The following is a 25,372-nucleotide window of genomic DNA, read 5'->3' as shown; positions in this document are numbered from 1 at the left end:
CCTCAGAGGGCTTTACAATCTGTACACATACGACATCCCTGTCCCAGGACCCTCACATTGAATCAGGAAAAACTCCCCCCAAAAAAAAAAAAAAAACCTTTTCACAGGGAAAAAAGGGAAGAAACCTTCAGAAGATTAACAGAGGAGGATCCCTCTCACCGGATGGACAGAAGCAATAGATGTCATGTGTACAGAATGAAAAAGGTAACAGAGTTACAGCACATTCAATGAATATGACAGAATATATTCATATAATGAGTAGTAGGCATGGACCATGATCCAGATAATCACGACCCATGAAGCAGAAGGAGGTAGAGAGGAGGCACATCAGCAGGGAAGGAGGTGGGAGGTAGGATGCAGGAGGCAGCGCCAAGGAGGCAGGGCTTTGCACACCAGGGTACAGAAACAGGAGTTAACACAAAACAAAGAGCTGAAACAATGCGATATCACTCAGGTGATAGTAATACAAGAGGAACGTTAACATGACAATCTTTTAAAAGCTGTGTCAGAGAGAACACCAGAAATAGAGAAAAGAAAACATTTTCAAAGAGGAGATGTTTTGCCGATAAGGTTTTAAAAGGAAACATATAACCCATTTACTGGTGATGCAAGACGGGATACTGTGAAATCAAAGGAAACACATTTTAAGTGAATGTCTTGCAGATATGTTTAGTATCAACTTTATGAACTTGGTATATACAGGATGCCACATTAAAACTGTTTCCTCATCATATTGATAAAAAACAAAACAAGAAACCATTTCTTTTCTCTTTCACATTGATAGTATTATTAAGATCTGGGCGACAGGGTTGTATGGAGCATGCTCATTTCAAAGATTACAGCATCTTTTGGTGTAAAAAAGAAAGAAAAAGTTACTCATCTTCACTGCTATTCCAACTGATTGTTTTACATCGTAGGCGTTCACACTGACAGTATTTTACAAAGCCCTTTTTCTCGTAAGACATTTTGAGAGTTGATTACTGTTTCAAGTGTGGGGTTTCAAACATATAGTGACATCTTGTGGCAAACAATGTGTACTTCAATGTCAGAACGCGGATGCATTTAACATGTTTGACGAAGCACTGACAGCCACCTCCGTGTCCTTATGTTATGCACAACAAGCAGGATGTGCCGATCCAAAACACCAAGCATTGAAACGGAGATGGAGTTTGAACCGTGTATGACATTGTCGAAGGGCTGAGGTGCAGAAAAAAGCTTGACACAACCAAAAATTATGGAAAATACCATGCATTGGATAAAATGTTGACCGTTGGCTGACCCCTACCCTCGGATGCTGTTGTCAATCCAATTTAACACATGCAGTTTACAACCTTATCAAACAACCTCTACAAATATCAAAGGTACTGCATCAATGCCCAAATGATCATTCAGTGGGTTTTCATATAAATGGCTAAACACACTTTATCCTCTTCACACCGATATCATCGATATGGGAACATTTGAAGCATATACAAGTGTATAAAATAAGTTTAGAAAACATCTGGCATCCCATTAAACTCCTGCATAACTATCTAATTCTCCTACATGCCTTGCTGATATGCGGCACTATTAGAAGAGCTCCTTCCTGTTATGTGGGTATCCCTATAAAGGCATGTTCCGGTTTCAGAGTATATGCTTGAATCTGCAACACAGTATGACTGCAGCCAACGGTAAACACAGTTTTGACGCGGTTGTGACTTCAGCTGCAAAGCATCCATTGTTTGTTTTACCATTAAAGTAATAATCACAAATGTTTCATGGCTTCTTAAGAAAACCTCGCTCATCTGCCCCCTCTTCCCCCAACACTTTCTTTATTCCCGTACGTATACATATCTTTTTTAGGAATGACAAAGAATTTCCACGAGAGCTGTTGTGTGGAGCAGATGAACACAAGTGGAGCAGGAACTTGAAGAAAGTTATCTTTATTCACAGCTTGCAGACGAGGCAAAACCGAACATCACAGAATCAAACTAAGGATCCAACACGGACTGAACTGAAGACCAGGACTTAAATACTAACTCATCTGATGAGGGGATGAAGGGCAGAGAGGCTGAAGGGTAAAGAGGGACGAGATAAGGAAGAAGGGGAAAAGAACTGCAATCAGAAAAAAACCTCAGTCCAGACCTAAAATAGATCCATAAAACCTGATTAATGAAAACAGTACAAATCAACAAATAGCGTTCAGTGGCCTAAAAGCTCCCTCTATGAAGCAATATGCTTACACTGCGAACATGAGGGCCTCTGGCATAATTTCAGTCATACAACTTGTGTGGTGCTTTTAGAGCGGTATGGCTTAGTATTTACTAAATATATCCATACTTTTGAGCTGCAACAAGTGAATAAGGCAGAAAGAAATGAAGAAAAAGCTGGACTAATGTTTGTCACCATAGTGAGCCAGACATAACTGCCTGAGCTCTGCTATTCTTATCTAAATGAACCAGAGCAGTTTATAGAGCTGTCCAGTGATATTTAAAGTCGTCCACGGCATTCCTTATTGTCAATATTGTACAAATACAGTCCTCCTCAAATGTGTTAATATTACCATTTATGGGATTCGGTAGATTTTTGTCTCGCAAACCATGCCAAGTCTCAAGGTTGTGTTCACTGACACTGGAGAAAACTCTTTCACCCTTCTCTTCCTGCTCTTCTCTGACTGTGAAATAAAACAGGATCAGGACAGGAACGGGTTTAAAGGAAGAAATGGATACATTTTTAATTGAAGTGGGAATACATTATATTAAGTATAGATAAAGGATGTGTTTCAGACGGATTCTGTCCAAATCTGAATCATTGAATGTTTACTGTTTATATGTTCCAGCACTTAGTAAAAAATCCAAAAAAATTTCGGCCCTAAACATAACATCTCAGACACTGGCCCCATCTTGACATCGTGATGCATTTGTGAGCACTATTGCAGAAAAAAAAAAAGATTGTTACAGCGCTCGCCCTCAGGGGGCGCTTCAAACCTACGTCAAACTCACAACGTTTACACAAGCAGTCCAAAAATGATGTCTTTGTTATTTGGAGGAACTGTTCATGTGGCCTTAAAGTAAAATGATAAGCACTTTCAGTATTTTCTAACATGCCATTGGAAATTAGTACCGCTTTTTTTATTGTTCTATACTTGTGAATGTGAACACTGAGCAGTTTCAGTTTGTATCAAAGTCATTGCAACACCTGTGATAGCCCCAGCTTGTACATGTAGTATATAATTATAGCTTTAAAACAGCATTAAGTGTTGTTAAAGGACCTTCTTGGTTTTTCAAACATCATCTGGGATTCATCCGTCAGAAAAACAAAGGCTTACCTCTGTTCTTCCAATATAATTAAAATACATGAAAGGCACAGACTAAATGAGAACTTTGCAATACACAGTGGGGTCTGTGTTGTGAGCCTCAGACGTGTGAGTTGTACAGGTAGGTGCTGTTGATGCTCCAATCAGGAGGGAAGTCCTGTACTGCGTGGCACTTGACGTGCCTCTGCATGGCGACCAGGCTGTTGCAGAACTCCAGGCACACTGTGCACTGGTAGGGCGTGGCCCCGCCGTGAGTCCGCAGGTGCTTGATCATGGCCGAGTAGTCTCGTGAGCGCTGACCACAGAGACGACACTCAAAGGGTTTCTCTCCTGGATGGAAGGGAAGACAGTTAGGACTCACTCACATGAGAGGAGGCCTCGTGTGTGTGTGTGTGTGTGTGTGTAGGTGTGTATGGGTGTGGAAGAGAGGGAGAGAGTCTGAAACATATTCAGTTTTAGGACAAGTTAATATTTAAGATATAGAAGCACCATATATGTGTTTTTGGATGTTTCAACCAATTTACAGCTAATTATCTTATAGACTTTATATTGCCACTACTCCTTTTTTTTATTTCTTATGCTACACTTTTGCACAATATCCAATTTGCAGAGAAAATTGCTTGACAATGGTAGTCGTCACAGTGATTATCCTGCCTTATGTTAATTTTGACAAACCTATCATTAATAATGTTGCAAGGGCACACTTTGAATTGCATCACATTATAAAAACAATTGCATCACAATAGCTCTAAGGCAGTCAAAGTAGACATGATGTTCATTGTGGATTTATTGATTTTCAACCTCACAAGTTTTAATTTTGCAAGTTTCAAGTTCCTGTAAGGTGCGTTTCAGAGTATTTAAATGAGTAGAAAGCGTCACCTGCCAGGGAGTTTGTAAGACATTTAAACTCAGAATGCAACAGTATGCTTTGGAAAATGTTAATCATGTTTCATAGAACATGTTTTAAAACATACAAAAGAAATAAAAAACAAAGATGATTATCCATATTGTGGGTATGCATAGATACTAATGTGTTGTGTCCAACTAGTGAGTACTTAGCAGCACCACAAGTCACTGAGCTGAGTTCCCTTCTGAAAAAATATACGTATAAATGCTACTTTAGTTATTTCTGCTCGGATAAAGCACTTTTGGTCTTGTGCTTACCGGTGTGAACTCTGTGGTGTGTGTCCAGTTGATGTTTGAGACTAAACTTCTTGGGACAGTGTTGGCACTGGTAGGGTTTCTCTCCTCTGTGTTCTTGTTGATGGGATTGTGGTTCATGCTGCAGCACATCTCCTCTTCCACAGAACCGGCCGCCTGCACAGGCCTCACCTGAGACGAGGAAAAAACAAAGAAAGGTGTGAACATTGTGGTGGGGAGTGAGTGGCCTGGCCGTCCAAAAAAAACACGACAATTGAAAGGTACTGTGGTTTCATTTTCTGCAACAACCAACAGTACTGTAGAGGTGTTGTAGAGACATTACTATTAAACACAGTAATGATTGTGTTAATTAAAACTGCACTTAATATGGTCTGAGTTTATGCTTTTCTTTTGCTCTTGTTATGTTTAAATTGTTTATGCTTATTGTAATACTTAAGTGCTTATAGACAAATGCAGTAAAGCACAATGAGATGTACAAGCAGCCAAAATGACCAATGACTTGTGATAAAGGGAACTTCCTTCATTCAATACATTTGCGAATTATTTGTTCATCGATTGATCGTTCGTAGTGTGGTGCTTATCTGCTTTTATATTATTACACATTTAATATCTTTGGATTTGGAACTGTTGGTTGGACTGGAAAGGACATTTAGGAAGCACTTTACATTACAGCTTGATAATAACAGGATGGTAGTGGGGGAATAGTTTGATAATAAAATGGAATAATTAAGTAATACAGTGTAATATCTTTTTATCATATCATTTTACGATAGTTTGATGATAGTTTGGTGTAATTTTGGGGTAATTTTGTATGTAATAATGTATGTAACAGGGTAAAATGGGCCCAAAACAAAAGGTTGCACTGGGAAAACTAATTTAAAGATAGCAATGAGCGAAAACTATTTTGTAAATTGGTGAAAATATGATAATCTACTAATAATAAAATGGTTATATAAGAAATTGGTGATATGGTGACTGTAATGGGATAATAATATGATTATGGGGAGATATAGTTACACTATGTTTATGTTACTATCAGCAAAATACTTAAAAAATGACATGGACAAAATTTGGTAATTACCATATTATAATGCTAAAAGTAATCATCCCCTATATTCCAATCATGGCCCTTTGTTTTAAGGTCATACACAAACATATCATGCTATAACATGAACCTTAAAACACTTGAGGCATTTTGAGGTTGAGGTTTTTTTCTCAATCCTGCTTAAATCGACAATAGCAGTTTGGACTACAACTGTCCCTGACCTCCTTGACATGATTACAATGAATCATAACTCATGTAAAAAAGATAGAGTTTATGCACACACTTTAGAATAATATGTTAGTCACATACGCATTTCAATAACCTTTAGAGGCACAACTCTATTTTGGTCAGCATCCTGTTGCAAGACTATACATTCAGTTTGTACAAGCTTACTTTCCTGTCACACGTTTGGTCTGCAGCCACATAAGTTTGTAAGTCTTTTAAAATGACAAAGGTGTGATTTTGAGGTTAGAGTTGCAACTCAGAAGCCGCTCAGCGCCTTGTACTTTTTGGGGTTTTTAAAGCGAAAACCTTGGCCTCACAGTATAGACAGGATGCTGAAATGAGAAGGTTGTGTACTGTAGTAAATTGAGAGAATAAACCACAACAGTTGAACACTTACCACTCTAAACACAACCTACCGAGTCTTCTTGTCATTAACATGCTTCCTGTCCAATATTTCTCTTCAATTGTCACTTTAGAAGACCTAACATCTTTTATGTTGTACTGCTTTAATTTATATTGGCCTTATTAACATTCAGTACTATAATGAAACGGCTCAAAGCGAAAATGAAGGCAGATGCTTAAATGCTTACATTTTATTTTGTCGTTGTGCTGTTTTGTATTTAGATATTAGAGAGATAAATCAAATTAGTGCTTGAGTAGAATTTATATGTACTTGTAGGACTTTACTAAATAATGACACTATGCACAATGCTAACTGCATTGTGACTTGTAAAGCACAGTTTTACCATCGCTTATTCTCTTCAAGTATGAACATACTTCAGACAAGACATGTTAAGCCGCTTGCATGCACACACACACACACACACACACACACACACACACACACACACACACACACACACACACACACACACACACACACACACACACACAGTGTGCAACAGTGTTAGTATTGAAGTGACATTCATGTTATAGTTATTTATTACAATACATCAATAAGTATGATGTTTAGGACAAACTACTGTTGCAATGCAATGCATACTGTACTGCATAGTACATCTAGCTCTGTTTAGTAACCACACTCCTGCTCCTTCTGCACCATGCTCTCTAAACCACAACTCTCTAGCACTTTCCATTGTGTAGCTACGTAGCTGGAGTCTGCCGAGGTTAGGGGTCACGACAAGAACGGTCTTACTATCGTGTCAAATTGATTGTTTTTACAGTGGTTCAGCCTTGCTCCTACTGGATAGTAATACTGGTATGTTCAATGTGTTGTACGTCTTCTGTTATTTCCACATTACCTGGTGGTGTGGAGGCTGACTCCCGCAGCACCGGAGCACCGAGGAAGCTTGTACTGCAGTGTTTAATTCTCTCTCTGCTGGCTTTGGGTACCTCATGGTTACTGTGGAAAATACATTTTGTGATGCAACGGTTGCGAAACACAACACAAATTGTACCTTAAGAAACTGTTTTTATTTGTGCTCCAAGGCGATACTTCACTGGAGATATGCACATTGAGTAAAAGTCAGTCTGCATACATCTTATCACAGATTTAATCCTTTAACGTCTTTTCCTTCCTCTCAATCCTCAACCACAATATATTTATAGCGCTCGTTCGCGGTAACAGCTTATTTGCATTTTATATAATGTGCGAAGGAGCAAAAAAGTGGTATTTTGAACAATTTCTTGTGGTACAAGCGTGGTCGGTCTTAACACTGAAAGCATGTTTCAGTGGGTGGAAAATCTTGAATTCTGCAAAAGAGGGGAGAAATATAGGGGGCTCCCCTTTGCACACGTAGTTACACTGTGTGGAAGCTTCCAAAAACAAGTCGCTTGACACTTTTACACGATCTAGTATCACAACAGGGCAGCGGTAAATTTATTCAAAATTAGGACAAAGTATGATTTGTTTTAATCCCACGAAAAAAGTAAAACAATTATATTAATTGTGTCTTTAGCTCTTCTGCGCTGTGGTTGGTCAGAAAATGGGATTGTGAATTATAAAATGCTTTGACTGACTAGGACTGTCAGGGTTAGGGTTAAAAGTGAAACTGAGTTGGAAAGTGCAGAAGGCTCAAAACAACAGTGAGTCAGGTACGGTAGCTGCCGTAAGGGAACAATTGAGCAAATAAGGGGATTATTGTATGACTTTGTGAGAGAAAATAGGGAGACAATGAGTAAAAATAAAAGCAAGAAGTTTCCCAAACCATGTCCAGGTGCTGACTTACCACTGTTCACTGGCTTTAATGGTCCCAGTGAATGCTCTCTGGCTGTTTTTTTTCCTTTTCAACAGGCCTTGCTTGATTATGCTCCCCATACCTGTAGACCCAGCGTAAAGGTTTTGTGTGTAATGCGGATAAAAGCCTGCACCCATTTTAGAGCTTTGAACAGGGGTTTGAAAATGAGGGCCGAGTAAGGGGAACATGTGGGGGGTGGAGATGGAGAATGGGTACGCTAAGGTGGACTGGTTCGGGGACTGAAGGGGGTGAGCAGCAATTAAGCTCGGATAGTTCCCTGCTATCCGCCGAAGGGCGGTCAGGGAGCTCCACATGTTTGTAGGAAAAGTCCAGGGGGAAGAGAAATATGAACTGCTGCCGGCAGGCCTAGTGCCTACGCTGTCTCTGTTATAGGACGTTGCTGACACAGGGGAGAGTTTGGGTATCTTTCTCGGGGATGGCGGGCTGTCGGAGTTCTTGGCATGATCAGATGGTGAGAGGTTTTCCAGGACGATGCAGTCGTTTGCCTCCTCCACTGGGGAAGAAGTCCCTTGATGTCTCTCCTCTTGAACTGGACTCCCTTTTTGCTTTTGATCCTTCTCTTTTGCACTTTCTTTTTCTTCTTCTTTGATTTCTTTTCTTTTCCCGCCCTCTCTGGCTCTGTAGTCGAGATTCCCCAGCTGCTTTCGGCACTGGTCCTCCAGTTGCTGCATCTCTAACTGTTGAGCAGCCTTCAACAGCAAGTGCAGGTCATCCACAGACACATCAAGAGTCTGTGTGTAGGTGAAGTCCAGGACTTGCTGGAAGGTGCGTGGAGAGAAATACTCCAGAGTGCAGTGGACTGGGCTGTCTATGTTTACCTGGGCGAGCTGCTGCGCTAGTCTTCTGCTAGCACAAGCTAGCACTAGCCGATGGGCCCTGAAGGTTTGACTCCTCACTGAGATGATGGCATCGCAGAGTGACCCTGAGCGCCGTAAGGCATCCGCCTGCTGCAGGAAGTGGAAGTACTGGGTGTTGTTGATTCGGATCATTTCTGAAGTTTGTAGAAATATTTTTCAAAAATCTGAGAAGAAAAAGTTGATGGAACAAAACAAAAAAAGAAATTAGAGAAGGATCCCATCAGACTATGCCCACACTGCTCAAATGTGTTTGATCTATTTTCCAAGTGGCTACCGGGTATGTGACATTTCTAGAAATGCTAAACTGTTAGTAGGAAAATCATTTAGCAAATCAACAGCAGAGTGTAATCTAAACAGATACATCTGTGGTTTGTACAGCTTGTTTCCATCCTAGGTTGTAGTGAGAGTCGAGGGGGCAGAATCCCCATGCTGGTAACGTTATTTGTTTATATTGCGACGAGTTGGTGTTACAGAAAGTTTATAGACACACACACACACACACACACACACACACACACACACACACACACACACACACACACACACACACACACATATTAATATCTTCACACAGTAGGGTTCACACAATTTCTTTTTAGGTGAAAAACTTTCCTCAATCAGAACTGTGTCTACAATCATGTCTGAACGTCTGGTCGACCTGTGGAAATGTACCCGGTTTTGTGAGCACTGTGATATTCGGCGCTCACACACACACACTCTAAAGCCACAAAGCCCTAACAGAAACCATGACTAATGACTAAATGAGTAAAAGTTTGAGTGTCAACAACAACAACTGTATTTGGTTGACTGTATTTGGATGCTATAAACTTCAGAAGGGGTTGAATATTAAATTATTTAAGTATATGGCTGAGACGTCTCAGTGACCTGAGAGGTTGCCGTCACATTCTGAAGTCTATAATGAACTTTTATGATTATACAGTCTGCGGTCGGTTTCTGCAGTGAAGGTCACACCTTTTTTGCACAATTGCAACCCCATTAGGTCCTCTGATGGTGACTGTTAATGGAAAGTAGATGTGAAACGAAATGACATTTAGTTATCTTGTTACTGGAATAATAAAAAAAAAATAATGTGTATGCATTTTTTTGTGCATTTTTTTTGTGCTCTCCAAAACTCGCTCTCTTTGCTCTCAATCAAATTACTCTATTTAATTGATTGGATAACATAGCAGCAACAAGAAGTACATTTAAAATAATATCTGAATAGTGTTTTGTTTATAAGTTAAACAAAACTTGTTTACGCGTTGATAGTGAAACTAGATATTGCAGCAGCTCCAGTATTAGAAGTAGAAAGTCACTTGGATTTACTGAATTTACTGAAATAATGAAGGCTCAGCCAGCATGTTAAGGTTTACATTTAGTGTTCATTTATAAAAAAATGTAAAAAGCAACTATAGTTACATCATTTGCTTTTGAGTGCAAATCCAGCCAGTATAATTTAAGTGAAGCCTCCAGTATCGTCTGCGTACATGAATATAAAGTCGTGGACCGTTATGTCACGGCAACGTTTACGGCTGCTCATAATTGTTATATATTATCTATCTGCAGTCAAATGAGTCACAAATGTAGTAAATGAAAAAAAAAAAAGCTCAATTCCAATTTCTTCCGTACAATATGCAGTCATGCATTTTTTGGAGGAAGACTCAACTTGTCAGTACACATGAAATAGAACAATCAAATGTGTCATTCTACTATATATGTTTACATATACTGTAGAATATGTGGAATGACCAAAACTAAAATACTGAAAAGATCTTGCGGACAATGGATGATAAGGTTTAAGAGCTGCCATTTCTGAATCAGCTATGCTTTTGACACTATAGAAAGGACAAAGCACATATTTCTATTTCAGTGGTGACGGTTTCAGAGAGGCCTAGCCCTGCATACCGGGACCACTGGGTTTCTGTCTGAATGTTTCCTGTCACAGATCAGTGTCTTTGAAGTGTTTTTTGTCTCAGTACAGAACAGCCTATTACTGTATTGACCAGCAAGTGATGCTTGATGGAGGAAATCATGTACAGCATAGCAGGTATACAGCATAAGATAATAGGGCACGCGCATATTCCTCTAACCACTGTCCTTGTTTCTCTCCCTCACACACACAACCACACACACACAGGCACGCATGCATGCACAGCTAAATGATTTGGTCAAATGAAACCAGAACGTGCGTATATTTCTCCCCTCTTTTGCAGAATTAGTGTTCATTAATCTTATGCGCGAGGGGATTTTAAAATCTCTAAAAGTAGTGTGTTGTGCAATGCGCAAACCTTTTCAACTCAGAAATTGTGCTTTCTTTCGAGTGGAGCACCAATCAATATATTAGTTTCAACTGTTTGTTTTGTTAGATTGTATACTTTTTAATATTGCACACACATCACATTGGTGTGTTGCACCTGATTATAATTTTCAATTATGCATTGAAGTATTGCTGCTCTCCTGAGACTGCTTGCCATTCAATACATTGTTTTATTGAATTGATTCCTTATGCTAAATGTCCTTGCAAACCGTGTCTAAATATTATTTTATATTTTATTGGATTTAGCAATTAACTGCCTTGTGCATTAACAAATTCCCACATATACTGTTCAAGTATACAAGTTGTGACAGCAGGTCTTTGAGCTCCTTGCAGTCACTGTACTATCTCAATGCTTACATGGGGGAAAACCTTGCATGCATATGTCAGATTTACACATCCTTTGACAGGACACGATCTGGCAGCCAGCCTCCCCACAGCTCGCACGTGAAGGACTAGAATCAAAAGACAAAAGCTTCTACTTATAGCCTCGAAAGGCAAAAGAAGATCAGTCCCAGCACACTATGTGTTAACGATCACAGAAAAGACCAAACATGAGCGGTGTTTTACTATCTTCTTGTGGTTTCGAGTCTTAAAATCTTACGAAGCAGCAAGCTGCGTAAATGAAACACTTACCTGTTGTTTAGTGAATATTCTCTCTGGAAAATGATGAGCTACCTCGCATTATGACTGTGAAGTGCCTTGTAAAGTGACATGTCTGTCTGGGTACAGGTTTTGGTGTGGGACAGGGTGGTTTCCTCCTTTGTCTTCACAGTCCCTCCTCTTTAACTTAAAAATTTTTTTTTTCCTTATTGGTTCATTGATTATGCTAAATGGATTGTTTTTGTGGATGGTGGATTTCTACTTAGTAAACCAGTTATTTTAATTATTTGGTTATGTTCCTTTAGTTTAAAGCATACAAATAGTTGTACTATTTAATAATCTTGCACACAACATAATTTGATATTGCATATTGCTTGCAGATCACACAATAAACAGAAGTAACAACAGCAACGCACGTTCTGGTTTCATTTGACCAAATGATTTAGCTGTGCATGCATGTGTGCCTGTGTGTGTGTGGTTGTGTGTGTGAGGGAGAGAAACAAGGACAGTGGTTAGAGGGATATGCGCGTGCCCTATTATCTTATGCTGTATACCTGCTATGCTGTACATGATTTCCTCCATCAAGCATCACTTGCTGGTCAATACAGTAATAGGCTGTTCTGTACTGAGACAAAAAACACTTCAAAGACACTGATCTGTGACAGGAAACATTCAGACAGAAACCCAGTGGTCCCGGTATGCAGGGCTAGGCCTCTCTGAAACCGTCACCACTGAAATAGAAATATGTGCTTTGTCCTTTCTATAGTGTCAAAAGCATAGCTGATTCAGAAATGGCAGCTCTTAAACCTTATCATCCATTGTCCGTAAGATCTTTTCAATATTTTAGTTTTGGTCATTCCACATATTCTACAGTATATGTAAACATATATAGTAGAATGACACATTTGATTGTTCTATTTCATGTGTACTGACAAGTTGAGTCTTCCTCTAACACAGGCCTGGCCAACCCGCGGCTCCCGAGCCGCATGCGGCTCTTTGCCTGGTTTCATGCGGCTCTTGCGTTCATATCAAAGTTTGTGTTTTTTTTTTTTTTTTTAATCTTTTTATTGATTTTGCAAATACTTTAGACCACTGGTGTCGAACTCAAGGCGCGACGGCTTGAAAGCCATGAAATCGCGGACCCGTTTTCAGTCCGTCAGGACAGTCATTTTACATGGGCATTTGAAGGGATTTTTTAATGCGGCAGAGTGCAATTTATTCAATTTCAGTCATATTGATGTCACGTGTTGTAACTCTGTTACGTTGTTCATTCTGGTCACATGACATCTATTGCTTCTGTCCATCCGGGGAGAGGGATCCTCCTCTGTTGCTCTCCTGAAGGGTTCTTCCTGTTTTCCCTGTGAAAGGGTTTTTACTATCTTTATTTGGGGAGTTTTTCCTGATCTGATGTGAGGTCCCGGGACAGGATGTTATTTGTACAGATTGCACATTTTAATTTGTGATTTTGGGCTATATAAAATAAACTGAATTGAATTGAATATTCACACACTCCTCAATGCTGCGTTCACAACACACTTTACTTGCGTGAGTTTACACATCGGACTATTTGTGATAGTTTGCTTCATTCCCAACCTTTTTTTTGTTATGTTCAAAAAGGCTGAAGTTATAACATTATTATGTGTGTTGTATTACCTTGTATCCTGAAGAAGCACTTTTGGGTTTTTAATTGAGTGTGAAAGGGAATATTTCTGTGTTTGGCATACTGTGATACTATCTCAGGTTCAAACCTAGGTGCCATATTTTCATTAAATCAAATTGAGAAGTTGAAAATGTTCCTCGCTTTGGTCGCGGCTTGTCATTCAGGGTGATGGTGGGTCCTGCAGCCAGATCAGTTGAACCACTGCGCCAGACCACAAGCATGTTCTTAGAGTTATGTCCTTCTCAACTGTGACAAAAAAGCTTTGAACAAAGTTAATATAATAACGTGTGTTTAATCTTTGACTTTGTTATTTTCATCTGTTTTAAGTTTGATCTTTGATAGAGTAATGTTGATTTCTTAACCCTAAATTAAATGGATTTATGTCGTAGTAACAGAGACATTTTAATTTTTGGCTCACGGGGGGGGGGGGGCTCTTTGCAGTAACACAGTAAAAAATGTGGCTCTTAGTCTCTGACTGGTTGGCCACCCCTGCTCTAACAGATAACTAAATTACAAATAGGTAGCATTTAAGCACATATAGCATCATTTGCACTCGGCACCTTTGTGGTCAAGGGATGTGTGTGTAGTGTTAAACATAAGCTGGTTACCTTGTAGTTGCTGTCGTCACAGCTTAACATGTTCATTTTATGTCACACTCAACAGTGATATTTCTATTCTTTTTTAGATTTCCTCCTTAGATCTCATTCCATTTTCAGTGGAAGCGCTTTTTTCAACAGCTATACGTCACTGACCATAACTTGGTCTGTGTGTGTACGTGCACACTATATAGTATATGCAGACATTTGGTCTGGGTAGGGGGGTCCAATGTGCAAACCTTTGTCTGCACAAACAGTTAATGTCAAGTATCGCTGCAACCGCTGGACAGTCTGATCTCATCTGTTCCTCCCAGAGAAATTTGCATTATACCGACAGTTAAATGTCACCTTGCGCTATATGGTAAGGAGACAGCTCGAGCTGATGCAAAGGGCTTCACCTTCCAGTAATATCAAGACTGTCAGTCCCCCACATCCTACTCCTTAACACCTGCTATCCCCTCACTGTCAGCTCAACAATCACCATCAGACCCAGCATCAACGCTGACTCACCGAGGTCTCCGACTGTGTGGGGGGATTTGAGGTAAATGCTCATCGATGCAAATGCTGCGACGTGTCCGTCAGCGCCCACACGGGTCATATGATGTTAAAGGTATTTATTTTTTACTACATCAAGTAAGCAACTCACCTTTGATCTACCTACCAATCTCTTTAATCTCTTCATGCGAAGGGGTTTCGTATTGCTGTTTTGTTGAATGAATCAAAGTGTTACTGAACTAAACAAAACGCACACTCAGCATGCAACGTGATAAAAGTCAGGGTTAATATGAGTCGTCTGACATTACCACAGTGACGTTATGTGAGCAGTTGACTACAGAGGAACCTCGACCAAGATGACTGATGTGCACTGGAGGCATCAATGGCAAACTGTCACTGTACAGCCACAGAGCCTTTTCACAGTAATCTGAGTAAGCAGGACTACCCGTCAGTGTTGTGGTTTGGAAGAAGTGAACCTCTGCAGGGCCGGGGCTTGATGCTTCTTTGTAATTTGTGGGTGAAGGAAGTGTGATGCCTCCCCTACCCACGCTAGTGACAGTGTCAGCTTGGGAACTGTCTCGAGGTATCTAATCGTTGGGTTTTACAGAGCTACTGATGTTCATTGATGCTTATTGCAGCATAAAGTAAAGGATTATGATTTGATTAAAGCAATCATTTGCTTAGAAATGACAGGAAATGAACCCCCACAAATACAGTATATCATTACTCAATGCACTATATTAAGTTCAAAGGAAAATACTCATCAGTTACTAACAATGTTACCATGATTTGGATATTATCAGGCAAGTACTGTACATCTCTGGTGTTGGTAGGTTTTCTCCTCACAAGAGCTTTGTGCTTTTGAGTGTAATGAGGTGATGCATCACAAGTAGCTTTTCCTGACAGGAAGTGAACTGCAATTTTGGCCTCACAGAAATAACACTGTTGCTTAAGGAGTCACTGAAACTCCATACTGAGAACTGAGAGGAAATCTGACCTCACGCCTGATCTTAATCTTGGTTCAGATTTTTATCTTGTTACTATCAATTGATTGTATCGTGCCAATGTCTGACACGTGAACAAGCAGGACTTGAACTTTAGACTTTAACATCAATATTGCTGTCAAATCACACCTTGCGCATTGTGGTGAACGTAATACGTCTTGAAACCATTTGCAATTTGTACTGTAATGTAACAAAAAACTATTGTCTTCTTCGTGTACTTAGGTTTCCTTTTCCAAAGAATTCAACAGAGAAAATTCAAGAGAAAAAAAAAAACAATTTTCCAGTATGAATTAGTCAGACAACTTCCCCCCTCTTGACTGTGGCTTTTACATCATGGGCTTCATCATGATCCGTTTTCAGTCTCCTGCATGTTGCCTCTGTGAGATGGATGACTGAATTAAGTGTCCCTGCCACATGGTGTCAGACTCCTTAGAGAGAGAAAACATTACTGTGAGGAAGCACTTCAATAAACACAGACACAGTATTGTATGGGTCATTCATTTTTTATTACACTATTGATTAGCTTGACCAGTTTTAATTCCTCAGATTGCTTGCAAATACAGTTACACAACAGAGAACATTTTTGCCAAATTGGAATATCTGTCTGCTTATTTGTGGAGCATGTCTTTGGTCAAAGGTCTGAATGAAAATGAAGAACAGCTCTCTCGTTGATGCTTTCAACATCCCTAGAACCAATGCGGTATAATTGAAATCAGACAGAATCAATGTCTAACGTTTAGCAACCTGTACACAAATTGAGTAATTTGGTTCTACTTGTGCTTAGTGCCACTCCTTGTCAATTAGGCAGAGGCCATATATCTGTCTATATTTTACATCTGAACGTTATGAACTTCAATGTTTTCTCATACAAGCTTCTTAACTTACATTACAGGTGAAAAGCATGACCCTTGATCCAACTGATTATCACATAGAAATAAAAAATACAGAATAATTACATCCAAAACACAGCATTGTAAAAGGCAATAATGCAGCAATTAAAATCTCAATAATGTTTATGTTTCGTTGGGAAGTAAGGGGACAGACCAACAAAGAAGTCTAGAATTTGACAGAGGACGTACAAATGTGATTTGAGTAACTACAGTATACACCATTCTAAGTCTGCTAAATGCTGGTAGGAAACCTTAAGTGGTTTGGGAAACACAGGCAAGCTTATTCTCATCTATGGTTTCAGTAGTATCATTACAAGATCAACTGACTTAAACGGTGAACATACAACGTTTTCATTCACTAACGTAGCTGTACAAATTATACAAGGGCTATGACTTCTCTTCACCTGTCATAACACAACCGCAACCTGCAATTAACCTGCCTAACGAGAGAAACTGAAGATTAATGCGAAATCATACCTCTGATAGTCAAACTCTTTATGCTTATTTCAAAGCTAACTATAAACACACACACACACACACACACACACACACACACACACACACACACACACACACACACACACACACACACACACACACACACACACACACACACACAAAAACACAACGTAAAAGTAAACAACTCTTCCTCTGAATGGACAAATGCAGGTTAATAAAACAAAACTTCCACCAGTAACAAATAAATACAATATGAACTGATTTTGGTATGTATTATCTCTACTATAGCAAATAGTTAAAGACTGATGAACAAAAAGCAACATCCCACGATGTGACCGCCCTTTAGCAAGATGGTCTGATAGAATAAAGTGGCTAAAGGAAATTCAACCTGACACACTAAGCAGTTAACAATCAGCCAGAAAAAGGGCAGTAGTCCCTTTCTTGCTTACCTATACAGGGTACTGTGTTGATCATAAATATGACAAACTACAATGAGCCATTCAGTGAAAATTATACTATTTCAGAAGAGAGTAAATTAAATATAGCATCTACAGAGTACTAACATTCAATGTTGTTGAGTCCAAATTGATCAAACGGGTAGATTCAGAGACGTACAGCATATTGAACTACTACCATGCCTGAGTGGGGTCTGTTTTTAGGCCTATACACACTGACACACTACTTGAGCCGTGGCCTCTTTAAGCGCTGCTGCTCTGTACTGTATAACAACCTTAAAACACACCTGCCAAGTGTGAAAAGGAACAGGCTGTTACAGGAAGTGATAAGAAGGGCATCAGGCATGCAGTCTGTTGGATGTGTTGAACTTCACTACTTCTATGAAGGTCTACTTGGGGAATGATGCATTACTGAACAAAAGATGGAATCTCAACGTCTACCTTAAATACATTCAGAAAGAAGTTACTTTGTCGTTGTCTTGTGCTGGTTTTTACAACAGTCCGTTTTCAATCAGCCATGTTAGGAAAATGTTTCTCCTTCTCATAACAGCACAATGTACTATTTTTTTTATGTATTATTCCATTATATCGATGCAAATTAATCATAGAAATGTCTACACCTAGTAGTATGTATTTCTTACGTTATTTACAGTGTCAATTTTGAACGCTGACATTTCCGACTTTTTAAAAGCAATGACAGGAACAACACAAATAAATACAGCAGTATCATACACCAAATGTTGTCATGCTTTCATTAAAATAACGGACTTCTGATTATTCTGTCTTACAGTTCTTTAGGTAGCAGTACAAATCAAAATAAAACTCATTCACTGACTGAATATTTGGTATATTTTGCCAAATAGTTAATACAAATATTGAGGACAGATCCTCAGAATTTAGAAACATGATGTCTATTTGTACAACCAGCACATAGCTCTGTATCGTGGTCTTTTTGGCCTTCTATGTTGTAAAAGTAAAGCCTAAATGTCTCACACATTCAAGGTAAACACCTCCACATCCTCACCTAATGTTCATGTCTTAATATTAGAGGTATTGTCCAATGTTACAGCAGCTAACGGAGGTCAGGATAGTTTGTCAATTAGCTTAGTAATTGCCCTTTTATCACTGAGTGGGTTTCAAATTGGAAATTAGACCAAAATTTAACTAGGCTTTCACTCGCACGCATCTACACAGATACATTATATCTAACTGTGGTACAATTTGAACGAAAGAGACTACTACTGAAAAATAAATACTATAAAGCATTACAAACCGTTCAACTTCAGTTTCTAGTGAGGAGCAATAGGTCAAGTCATGCCACTGGGATGGTTTTCCTGTCTGTGAGGTGAATGTTTTCAGGATCATGAAACGCTGTGGCACTGCTAATGGAAAGAATAATCCTCAGACTCTAACCCAGAGGAGTATTAGATTACAATAGGTGATGTGAGTTTGTATCATATCTCATTCACATTCTGGTAATGATGACATGTTGGGCATTTACAATGGGTTTGGGACGTACCCCGTACTTATTCATTTACTTTATGTTGCAACACGTCATAGATCCGTCAAAGGGAGTGAAGCTGTTACCACTGTAAGGAAGGAGTGGGGGGGACAAAACAAGTGGTCAGGCATGACTTGTTGGCAGCCCCAGTACCTCAGTTCATCTGTTCAAAGAATTTGTAGGTAGGGTTTTCATAGCCATGGTTTTGCATTTTGTTGAGCTGTCGTTCCTCTGGTGTCAGCATGGGGTCGACCTGCTGCGGGACACACAAAGCTATAATTATTACACACTAAAGACAAATTAATAAAATGTGAATAAATTGTCTATTAAATATGGAATGTGCTGTATTAAATGAGAATAAGGGAGCAGGATGACTGCTGGGCCGTGGGAAGGCTTCTAAAGGATCTACCTTGGTTTCTAGGCTTGGGAAAGCCCCAAAAGCCTTCTTCTGCACAGTATTTAGTCGCCAATGGAAAAGTTAAGCATTTTCTGAGAAACATGCTTTTTTTTTGTTTACTTGCCAGGAGTTATGCCGCTCTGTGTAGTACGTATGTAGCTGGAGCAAGCTTAGCTTAATTGGAAACATGGGAGAGAAAAACCTATCCTGGCTTTCTTCACATGTAAAAAGAAATCTGCTGAGTGACAAATCTCCCTAATAAACACTTTACAACGTCTTTGTTATGAATAAATAAAAATGTAAAAAAGACAATTTTCCATTTGGACAGAACCAGGTAAGCTGTCTCCTCCTGTTTCCAATGTTTATACTGAGCTACTGTAAGCTAACTGGCTGCAGCTTCATATTTATCGTGCAGATTTGAGAGTGGTATTAAGCCTAATATCCACCTCTTGCAAAGAAAGCATCATCCCACTGTTTTTTTACATGATGCAACAGGCAATAATGTAATATATACACAGTTTTTTATTAGTTTGTTAAATATATATACAATATTTATTGCAAGATCTTCTTTAGACTGCTTTTGGCTTAATTGAAAGGCCTCTCTGGGATCGTACCTCTACGATGCCATGACTGATCGTGCCGTATGGCTTCCTGCGCACGAGCAGCAGGCTGATTACCATCACCATGGCAATCGCCACAGCCACCACAAGCAACCCCACCATGGCGCCACGGTTAAACGTCTCCAAGGCATCGGGTTGCTGTGGAAAGAAAGAAATGTGCAGTTAGACATTAAACAAGGGAGACAAATATAGACATAGGTCATTTGGTCATGCAAATTTCTTCACTACATTTTTTCACAAAAACATGATGAGGCTTATGCATTGTTATGCTCTTACCAGTTCGTCTCTCTCGATCTCAGCAGGTTTGTTGACTACCTGCTTGAGCTCCACAGAGGTATTGATCTAAGAGGACAGGGAATGTGTCAGAAAAAGGGAAATATTGGGACACAGAGACATCGAAAATATTAGTACATACACATGTATCTATTTGAAATATCCCCAGCTTTTTAAATTGGCCAAAATGATCATCATCTTACCTTTTCCTCATATTCATAAGTAGGGCCTCTCTCAGATGTGGTATAATCATATTCATCAACTGCAGAGACTAAGAATAACAGGAATAAAAATGGAATAAAACATGCAGGGAGCAACAATAACAAGTACACTGCAATCATCGTAAACAGTAAAAAACTAAAAAGGCATCTTTAGTGACACTGAATACCAGCTCACCTTTCTTAGGCTGCAGTTCTTTAGAGAAAGAAAGAGGAAAAGCATCATTAACAACTGAGAGAAGACTTACATGCCACATACGGCATTAGGACGGATTTAAGAATGCTGAATTGTTGGGTGAGTGTGTGAGGAGTATGTGATGTACATACCGATGCGGGGAGGATAAGGCCTCTTATTGAAGGCGTTCTCCTCTTCCTCTTCATCATCCTTTTCCTCCTCGCTCTCAGCTGGCAGAAGCTCCTCAGTAGTGTGGGTCTCGGAGAAGGAGGTGGTCATGAGCTCACTGATGTCACCTCTTTCTGCCTTGACCAGCTCCTCTACAGGTGATACAGACCGAAAACAGTAATCAAGACAGATATGTTACAACATGAGTTACTACAGAAAAATAGCACAGAGTTCACACACAGCAATCTGTGGATTTGAAAACAGATCCGAAGTGTAGTTTAGCTTACGGATATCATTGGCCAGCTCCTCAGCCAAGTTAGGATCCTTATACAGCAGTGCAAGACTCTGGTTCATCCTCTCCTCAATTACATGGAGATGTGTGTACACCTGAAAAACATCAAAATACATTCTGCATAAGCTTTTAACCATCAAGGGCCAACAAGTCTGTGTTTTCAACTGGTTTTAGTCGTTAAAAGAGAAGCAATGAACTGCTTCCTTAAATAAAAAACTTGGGATTTTTATGTGTCTAAAACTGAGTTTGAAGTCAGCAAAGATTGGCTTTGATCTAAGTTTAAGAAAAGAACATTGGTAGCTGATTTACCTCTGTGAGTTCAGCATGTATTCAGTAATATGTGACACATACTAATTCCTCAGCACACAATGTTCTGTTCATTTCTTCATTACACGGTCAGCAGAAAGGAGTCTCACATCTCAAAAGCACAGGTGTCTGCGAAAAGCCTCTTGGAAGAGAGTACATCACGCGCGCACACACACACACACACACACACACACACACACACACACACACACACACCTGGAATTTCATCTGCTCAGCCTTCTGGGGGTCGACAGCCACAATATGCTGGTAATGCCTGAGAGTGTGTCTGCGGTCCTTCTGCTCTGCAGCCATGTATCGCTTCAGAGCCTGCAGCACACGCTCTGGCTGGAAGACAGAGTTGAAGGAAGGACAGAGTCAGGAAATGCCAGACAGATAAGGGTACCACAGAGCGAGAATCTCAAGCAGATCTTAGACCCACCTGAGGGGGATCAGATTGCACGGCAGTGAGGTAGTTCTCCAGGGCCAGGCGGCGGTTGTTGTTGAGTATGGCCTCCACTCTGGCAAGATGTGTCTCGACCAGCCTCTGCCTTTCTCCAGCGACCTGTTCCTCCAGCGTTTGCAGCACAGACTGGAAGTGCTGGAAGCAGAGAGATGAGGGAGTCGATGCAAGCATGAGTAAAGCTAGTGCTACATTGGCACAGGATGAGTTGAACTATGGAATAAAGCAAGTTAACAAACCTCATTCAGGGCCTGTCGCTCTGACTTTGGCAGATTCTTTGACTGGTTGTCTGCCTCTGCCCATTCCTTCATGATCTAGGGAATTAAAGAGACACTGGTTTATTTCTATAGAAATGGGGTATGACGTGTGTAAACAGCACACTGAAGCACGCAACATCATATTAATTTGACTGTAGCTTTTGTTTTGCAATAGATTTGGTTGAAGTTGTCACATTACATAAACTGCCTGTTGACAGGTGCATGTGTTAATGCTATGTCACTGATCTTCATTCACAGTTTGACAAGGTTTGGTTTTAAAAACCTGGATGTCTGGCTTGAAAATAATAGTTTGATACTTTGGGATTTATAGTTATTCACTGTCTTGCTCAGAGTTAGATAAGAAGAGTGATACTCGCTCATACAGCTCATAAGACATATGTTATGTATCAATAACATCTGTGATAAATCCATACAAAATGTGAAGTGTAGAATTTACAGGTTAAGTGTGTCACGGGCTATCAAAATTACTTCCTCACAGTAACAAGTCAAGAAAAAACATTTCCAAGAAAACAAAGGGTATTTCCCAAAATGTTGAACTACTCCTCAACATCTTTTATTGCCTTACAATAATGATAGCAGTTACAAGGAGTTTGGGAATAAAAAGAAAACCATGGTGCAGACATCAATGTCTGACTTACAAAGTGATCCTATTTTACATAGCAGGGTAGCTATAAAAGAACAGTTAGCACATCGTAACTGTGCATCTGTAGAGACATGGTGCTTATCGAAACTGTTAAGCGAGATGTGCTTCGCTGCACTGATGAAACACGGAATTTGTGGTAAAACCACAAATCAAAAAGACAATCTTGAAGTTGTACAGCTGCTGTACAGCATTAGAGCATGTGTGTGTGTGTGTGTGTGTGTGTGTGTGTGTGTGTGTGTGTGTGTGTGTGTGTGTGATGAGCAGTATGATAAACTGTTAACTTCCATCGTGTGCAGTATGAAAATCTACCTCCACAACCACTGCAAAGAATATTTATAGTGCTACATTGAAATCATATTCATTTAAAATATATGGGGGTTTATTATACATGGAAATATACGTATACTGTCCACTGTTGATAATGTACTGTATATTTTAGGTCACAAAGTCCATAGGGACATATGTAAAATGTATGGTATTATTCTCTTTATCTGCTTCCCTGAATGCATCTATTACATGTCCAGCCAACTAACTGTTAGCCTGGTGAAAGTCACCTCATTGATGCGCTTCATTCTGCGCTCCTCCAGGTCTGTTTTGGCACGCAGGAAGTTGGCGTGCTCAGTGTCATCCACTGGCTTCTCAAAATAAACATCAACGCCGTCTGTGGGCCGAGGTGTAGTCACTAGATGGGAGGGACAGAAAGCAGAGGTTATTACTGTCACGCAGACTGCAAGAGCCAGAAAGCAATTATCCCGTAATCAAAAGCCCTGGACGAAATGTGACAGTGTGTTCACGGAGATAGTCGCAAGGAAATTTTACACTACAATTTGAGGAAGGAGAAAATTGAGACAAATATCAACCGGAAATCTGCTTTTTCCTGAAGAGAATTTCAACAGAAGATGATCATATTTTGTATTACTACCCCAGCAAAGGACCAGGGAAATATACATCACTTTGTGCAACAGACACAATTACACAATACCATAGTTTCTCTATTAACTAATCATAAAAAAAGCAGAGATTCCAATGGTTGTGCATTAGTTAAACTTAATTCATCATATTTTTGTGATGAGGAAATTGGCATTTGCTTTGAAAATTTCAAATTTGAAAGTTGCTTGGAGTCCTGGACTGAGTTTGTGACACCATTTAAATTAGACTTTAAGTACATTTAATTCATTACAAAACATGAATTCCACTTGTTTTAGTTAAATTAATGTTATTGTCTAATAAAAGTAATAGGGTAAGAAACACTGGATATGTAAATATCAAAATGTGAATCCTGGAGTGTTTCCTTATTGTATACCTTTAAAAAGAAAAAAGTATTAAGTAAATATATATACTTTCTGATTTGAACAGAAAGTAGCATGAGGGTTAATAAACCTCTGACAACACCATATCATACCTGACTCACAAAAAAAGTATGGACAGGCTACGGCTTTTCTTTGAATTGCTCACATTGTTTACCACCCAGACAGAGAGCTCCATCATGGTTTACCATCAAGAGCTAGTTCTTAGTCAAGTTCATGTTTATCGTGGTCAACTGCTCCATTTACTGAGCACAGTAGCATGAGGCCTGGAGGTTGCTGTGGGTGTGGATGTGTGTTACCCGACACGCATGATGACATGTCGTGAGGTCAATAGTCAGTATAGACTGATGAGAGGCCTGCACTGAAAATGAATAAGACTTTGGCATGCACGGATGAGTATGGCCGTATATGACGAAAACAGAGCTCCCCTCTCCCTACTGAACACTACACCCAGAGCTATTCAGTCCTTCTGTGTTGTTGACCATAGCTACTTAACAATCACTGCAGGCTTCTTTTTTTTTTTACAAACAATGAAAGGATAAACCAAACCAAGTAGGGACACTCACAGCTGTCGCCCTTCATCAGAGGTGCAGAGGTGGTGGGTTTGTGGCTTTTCTCGTAGTAGAAGGAGTCCAGATAGTCTGATGTCTGGTAGGGACCTGAGTCAATGGGGTATTCATACTCTTTCACAGCTATTGCCTCCTCTTCTTCCTCTTCTTCCGCCTCCTCTTCTTCAACTTCCTCTTCCCCCTCTTCCTCGTCCTCCTCGTCCTCCTCCTCCTCCACCATTTCATCATCCTCCTCTTCCATATCGGCCTCGTCCACATCTGTTTCAGGAGACGGGCTCGGAGTGGGGGCTGTCACTTTGGTGCTGTGGAAATGTGGAAAGTCATTACTCTGATGACCATTAATACACAATCTCTCATCTCTGAGTTGCCAAAGCTGAATCATCTTACACAGTGTTGAGTTTTCCACTGGTGTGAGACGAGAGCGTCTGAGTGCCAGCAGGGACGTCTCTTTCCTCCGCCTCTCCTTTACCACTGGAAGCCCCTCGGCCTGGGCAGCACACATACTCGACCCCCCGGAAATGGTCTCCACATGGCAGCAGCATGCCGTAGCTATGGAGCTCCAAATTGTCTGCAGTGCATTCCTTAATTCCACAAAGTTTCAAAACACAATGTATGAGGTTGGAATATATATATATATATATATATATATATATATATATATATATATATATATATATATATATATATATATATACATATATATATATATATATATATATAATATTACTGAAGAGACCAGGATGTTGCAGTGCCAGTGAAATGTTTGTGGCTGCAGGAGTTAATACTTTCCTACCTGTTTTAAGAAGTCATATGTATAAATGTTTCTGTCAAGTTAATGAGATCATCTTTGTTTTGTCAATCAGTTCAGTACTACACGCTACCAGTCC

At 39.8% G+C, this 25,372-nt stretch overlaps 2 protein-coding genes across 2 annotated transcripts in view; both read right to left on the bottom strand.

The window, feature by feature from the left end:
* Window positions 1-3,395: 3,395 nt before the first annotated feature.
* zbtb32 (zinc finger and BTB domain containing 32) lies at window positions 3,396-8,934 on the bottom strand (the record flags this gene model as incomplete). Its single annotated transcript, XM_079227336.1, has 4 exons — window positions 3,396-3,625; window positions 4,460-4,627; window positions 6,989-7,089; window positions 7,916-8,934. 4 exons carry the CDS (start codon window positions 8,932-8,934, stop codon window positions 3,396-3,398), a joined length of 1,518 nt encoding a protein of 505 aa, XP_079083462.1.
* Window positions 8,935-18,915: 9,981 nt separating this feature from the next.
* aplp1 (amyloid beta (A4) precursor-like protein 1) overlaps window positions 18,916-25,372 on the bottom strand; it is a gene marked incomplete at its 5' end in the record, with an annotated part of 28,282 nt that continues 21,825 nt past the window's right edge. Inside the window, 13 exons of the mRNA XM_079227586.1 lie at window positions 18,916-19,035; window positions 19,791-19,934; window positions 20,073-20,138; window positions 20,273-20,340; window positions 20,466-20,483; window positions 20,615-20,782; window positions 20,918-21,017; window positions 21,445-21,573; window positions 21,668-21,826; window positions 21,928-22,002; window positions 23,164-23,291; window positions 24,483-24,787; window positions 24,873-25,066. Of these exons, the coding sequence (XP_079083712.1) occupies window positions 18,934-19,035; window positions 19,791-19,934; window positions 20,073-20,138; window positions 20,273-20,340; window positions 20,466-20,483; window positions 20,615-20,782; window positions 20,918-21,017; window positions 21,445-21,573; window positions 21,668-21,826; window positions 21,928-22,002; window positions 23,164-23,291; window positions 24,483-24,787; window positions 24,873-25,066 (1,656 nt within the window). The 3' untranslated portion in view covers window positions 18,916-18,933. The remainder of the gene's footprint in view (window positions 19,036-19,790; window positions 19,935-20,072; window positions 20,139-20,272; window positions 20,341-20,465; window positions 20,484-20,614; window positions 20,783-20,917; window positions 21,018-21,444; window positions 21,574-21,667; window positions 21,827-21,927; window positions 22,003-23,163; window positions 23,292-24,482; window positions 24,788-24,872; window positions 25,067-25,372) is intronic.

The sequence above is a fragment of the Taurulus bubalis genome (genome assembly GCF_910589615.1).
Source record: "Taurulus bubalis genome assembly, chromosome: 12".
Lineage (NCBI taxonomy): Eukaryota > Metazoa > Chordata > Actinopteri > Perciformes > Cottidae > Taurulus > Taurulus bubalis.
The sequence above is the reverse complement of the archived record's forward strand: the minus strand, read 5'-3'. Positions and strand labels throughout refer to the sequence as shown.